Source organism: Solanum stenotomum, chromosome 2 (assembly GCF_019186545.1).
Source record: "Solanum stenotomum isolate F172 chromosome 2, ASM1918654v1, whole genome shotgun sequence".
NCBI classification, from domain to species: Eukaryota; Viridiplantae; Streptophyta; class Magnoliopsida; order Solanales; family Solanaceae; genus Solanum; species Solanum stenotomum.
The window spans coordinates 50,164,691-50,170,140 of NC_064283.1; the positions used below are offsets into that span (position 1 = coordinate 50,164,691).

General features: G+C 38.9%; 1 protein-coding gene across 1 annotated transcript; it reads right to left on the reverse strand.

The window, feature by feature from the left end:
• Positions 1-2,463: 2,463 nt before the first annotated feature.
• Positions 2,464-2,898, reverse strand: LOC125856053 (uncharacterized). Its single transcript, XM_049535647.1, has one exon. It carries the CDS (start codon positions 2,896-2,898, stop codon positions 2,464-2,466), a length of 435 nt encoding a protein of 144 aa, XP_049391604.1.
• Positions 2,899-5,450: the final 2,552 nt, after the last annotated feature.

Genomic DNA, 5,450 nt, shown 5'->3' on the forward strand with positions numbered 1-5,450 from the left:
TTTAAATAAGTTAAATTAATTAATGTGGTTTAGTTGGTGGATTTAGTGTTGTATTAAGTCAAAACTAAATTAGTTCAAGAGTTAAAGTTGTTTAAATAAGTTAAATTAATTAATGTGGTTTAGTCGGTGGATTTAGTGTTGTATTAAGTCAAAACTAAACTAGTTCAAGAGTTAAAGTTTTTAAATAAGTTAAATTAATTAATGTGGTTTAGTTGGTGGATTTAGTATTGTATAAGTCAAAACTAAACTAGTTCAAGAGTTAAAGTTGTTTAAATTCAAACTTTTAAATAAATAATTAGTTGATACATATATATCGTTATAAATCTCTGTTTTTATTTATAGGAAAAAGAATTGGGACGCACTCCCATTGAACCAGAGGTTTTCAAAAAGACTCATGTCAGGAAGAAAGAAAATGAGTCAGATCCGGATGTGTGGGTGGAGGAAAGGGCCGAACGAACTTTTGTAAGTTGTTTAATATGAATAATATATATCAATAGTGAATATATTTATCATATGTATATATATTGATGTCAATATTTATATTTAATATGCAGAATGCCTTTTATAAGTACGTCGTTAAGAATCTAGATAGTTCGGTTCAATTGACACCTGAACTGTCCACTCAGATTTGGAAAGAAAAAGTGGTAGGGGGGACACACAAGGGTAGATGCTATGGTCTAGGCTTTCGCAATGATGTTAGACGCCTTCAGTCAGGCTTAGAAGGTATTGGATCGTCACGTCAAGCTGATGCACTTGACGGTGTTCAGATTGCTGCTATGTCGGATCAAATAACTAAACTTACAGTGGCACTAGCAGAGTCGGAGCGAAAAAGAGTAGCTGAACAACAAAGCATGAGTGAGACCGTTAAGCAAATCAAAGAACAAGTGATGAACCTCGCTCGTCGACTTACTACTTCGACTCCCGATGACACCGATGACACCGACGACGAAAGTGATAAGGATGATTATGTAGATCTCACTCCCTAGTTTAGATCTCTGGATATTTATGAATTTTTTGAAATTTTAAAACAAATTTTAAAAGACTTTATAAGTCTTTAGTGTATGATTTAAATACTTTTGAATGTTATTTTATGTTTTGTTTAGACTGTTTATAATTGTGTGTTTGATTGGGTTGAATAGTGTAGAATTAAATTGAATTGAATTTGCAGGTGGGCAGCAGAAACTGAGATCTGCTACTGTAAAAAATATTGCAGAAAAAGCGACGGACAGCATGGTTTAGTCCGTCGCTTTTTTGGGTTTTAATTTTTTTAAAAACCCAGAAAAGAGACGGACTGCATGGTTTTTTCCGTCGCTTTATTAGGTTTTTTTAAAACAAATTCCATAAAAGCGACGGACAGCGTGGATTTTTCCGTCGCTTTTTTGGGTTTTTAAAAATAAAATTTCCAGAAAAGCAACGGACAGTGTCCTTTTATCCGTCGCTTTTCTGGGATTTTCAAAAAATAAATTTCCAGAAGAGCGACGGACTGCGTCGCCCTTTAGAAATTTTAAAAAAATGAAAATTAAAATAAAGCGACGGACTCCGTCGCTTTTTTAAAAGAATTCAAAAAAAAAAAATAGTCGAAAAGCGACTCAGTCCGTCGCTAAAAGAGACGCAGTCCGTCTCTAAAAGCGACGCAGTCCGTCGCTTTTTGAAAAATGACGTTTTCCGTCGCATTTTGAAAAGCGACGAGCTAAAAAGCGACGGAAGTGACTGCGTTGCTTTTCCGTCAATTTTGACCAAAAAAGTGACGCAGTCCGTCGCTTTTGGCCGTCGTCTTTTGACAATTTTTTAGTAGTGTAGTGACTATCATAAATGGGGTATACCACCCCAACATCTAACCACTTGATGATCTCCTTTTTTACCACCTCTTGCATAAGTGGGTTCAGCCTCCGCTGGTGTTCAATGATTGGGCTGCAGTCCTCCTCAAGTTGAATCTTATTGGTGAATATACTTGGAGGTATCCCGATGATATCAGCAATGGTCCACCCTATGGCCCTTTTGTACCTTATCGACACTTTGATCACAACTTGAACCTGTTCATCATTCAAATCTACAGCCAAAATCACATGTAAATTGTTGTTAGCTCCCAAAAATACATAACTCAGGTGACTGGGTAACTGTTTCAGTTCCAGCACAAGTGGCTCCTCAATGGGTGGTTTTGCTAGAGGACTTGGCCTATTTTTTAAAATCCGGGTCTAATTTCTTTGGTGCATAAGAGTGTGCTCACATACCCTGCAAAGCATTCATGGTCTCTACATAGTTAGATCGGAAGTCAGCTTCAAAATTCATTAGGACTGCAGTTAAGGTTTCGACAACCATCCTCTCTTCAATGGTTGCTCCCATTTCTTCTTCATAAAAAACCTCTATCGCAGACACCACATTCATTTCATGTGGCTGCTTCATGGACCTGGAAATATTAAACTTTACCTCTTCTTTGTTGAGTCTGAATTTCAGTTCTCCTCGCTAAACATCTGCCAATGCTCGTCTAGTGGCCAGAAATGGTCTTTCCAAAATAATGGGAACCTCAAAATCCACTTCGCAGTCTAAGATCACGAAGTCTGCCGGAAAGATGAACGTGTCCACCTTTACGAGCACATCACATAGGATGCCCACAGGTCGCTTCACTGACCTATCTGCCATCATCAACCTCATGGTTATGGGTTTTGGAACTCCTAATCCTAGTTGCTTGTAGATGGCCAATGGCATCAAGTTTATACAGGCCCTTAAATCACACAAGGCTTTTCCAAATTTGATTGATTCGATAGTGCATGGTATGGTGAATGCACCCGGATCCTCATTCTTCTGTACTAGAGACCTGGTAGCAATAGCATTGCAATGATGAACATGGTTAGTCAAGTCAATACTTACAGCTCTCTTCTTTGTAACGAAGTCTTTCATGAACTTGGCATATCCTAGAATCTGCTCTAGTGCTTCCACCAGTGGGATATTCACTGATAGTTGTCTTAACGTGGTGTTGAATTTAGCGAATTTCCCATCATCAGCTTTCTTTTTAAGCCTTTAAGGGTGTCACGACCCAAGCCTAGGGCCTAGACGTGACCGGCGAATGGGGAACCCGAAGGAACCCCAAACAAGCCTTATAGCGTATCATTACATATCCTTGGTCGCGGAAGCAATTAAAATGACCATAAGCAATAAGCATAATCAAAGGGGAAATCGGGACTAAGGGAGCAAGAAAAAAAGAAGAAGAAATGATACATAAATACCATAGATGAGTCAAGCTCAAGCATAATACACAACTTGTCCAACACCACCTCTAAACATGAGTACTTAGCGGGGGCCAAGACAAACTACCGGGCTCACCCTCATAGTCAAAACATAACTAAAAAGAAAAGTCTTATACATAGCAAAAGATCATGAGCAACGTCCCCGGAATGGAGGACTCACCAATAACCTTGATAGGAAATCGTATTAGCCACGCGGAGGAGGATGGTCAAGCGGTGCTCCGGTCCCTACATGGTGACATCATGTAGGCATAGAGTATGCATTAGTACGTTTGAATGTACTAAGTATATGGGATGCAATGCAATGCTACAATAGATGGACATCATAGGAAAAATGCATAATCATACCCGATAGATAGCACATTAGAGAAATGATATGTATAATGATGCTTACATAAAAATCATATTTAGTGGGACGTAGTACATGTGTGGTGAGTGACCATCAATATAGTATTTCCAAGGCCTACCACCCCCTTGGAGAGGCGAAAGAGGTACAAACCCCTCAATGTGGTTACCCGGGCCTACCACCCCCCGAGCTAGGGACCAAGGTACAAACCCCTCGATATGGTTATACGGGCCTACTACCCCCCGTACTAGGCAACCAAGGTACCAACCCCTCGATACGGTTATACGGGCCTACTACCCCCCGTACTAGGCTTGGTCGACTCACAACACTATATTGAGAAAATCATATACATGTATCCCTTTCATCATCATTTCAATAATTATATAATCATCCGACTCATAGGATGTACATTGGACCTTCCATTTCCTATGAATTCTATAAATGACATTTTATCAAACACATGGTGGGCTATTGTTCATGTAGATAAAATCATGTCTTTCAAGAGTACTAAGTCCAACCAATTCCGAAATACATATAAATCAGCCCACCAACAACATACATATATATATCAACCTTCATAATTTGATCATGGAAGCATGAAAACCATAAACATCACATAATAATTCCATTTCATGATAATATGCAAAAATAGACCATAATAGAATGTGTAGTAGTAATTCCATAATTCAAGAGTTCATAAATGATCATAAGGACCCATAAACTTGAAGTAAAATAGAGGATAAATGGTTGGACTTGTGGAAAGGAAGGTTTCCACAATCAACCCACATACCTCAACTTTGGAGAATCCTTGATGAAGATTGGAATGGAGAATTGATGCTTGAGATTGAGTCTTGAATCCGGAATTAGAACTTGAGATGTTTGAATTTGGTTGAAGATCTTGGTGGAATTTTGGAGAGGGATTAGAGAGTGTTTTTGAGTGTTTTGAAGCTAGAAAGAAATATAACTAAGTATGGGACAATCCTCTTTTTTATAAAAGAAAAACGTCCAGCCGCTACAGTAACTTTAGCTACTGGAAATTGAAATTCTGCTCCGACAGGTTTTACGAAAATGATCATAACTCCTTCATCCTAACTCGGAATGAGGTGAAACCAATTGCATTGGAAAGCTAACTCGAAGGGATTTAATTTAATAGGTAGCGGCCCTTCCAGTTCCTTGTGTGGTAAGAGATATGCCCCTTTAAAGTTGACCCTGAAAATCGCATTTTTTTGCGATTTTTGAATTTTGATACGGTTGCTCTAAAATTCGGGTTAGACCCATTTCCCACTCAATTTTACCCCCTGAATAAGAATATGAAGTCGAATTTCCGAAATCATGCATGGATTTTGAGATATATGGAAATTACAATTATAGGTGTTTCCGAAGCACATTTTCGGGCATTTTTGGGATCGTTTCAAAGGGAAAAGAGGAGGTGATCTTGGGATCTATTGTAGAGGCATAGTTCCCTCAACCTCTTTTTCTTTTGTTCCTACTGGTTTGGCTATTGGTTGAGCATCCTCCAAGTAATCTACTTGTTCAACTTTATCCTCTCTCTTCCATCTTGCTCCAGCACCTGCTCATTTTTAGTACCTGCATAAACTAGGTCAGTAAGGATCTTACCACTCCTGGTGGCGATAGCAATGCAATGCATGTCCTTCTTAGGGTTTTGGATCGTGTTACTTGGTAGTGACCCATTCTTCCTCTGATTTAATGAGGTTGAAAGTTGCCCTAACTGCTCCTCAATTTGCTTGATGGCGGTGGTATGAGAGTCTACCAGTTGACTCATACTGGAGAAATGACCTTTCATCTCCTTTACCCCTGCATCAGTTGATTCAACTTTTTGGAGCACCATGGCTAACATGTCT

Excerpts from the sequence above, each read along its gene's own strand:
- LOC125856053 (XM_049535647.1), bottom strand. The coding sequence starts at position 2,898 with ATGAAAGACTTCGTTACAAAGAAGAGAGCTGTAAGTATTGACTTGACT.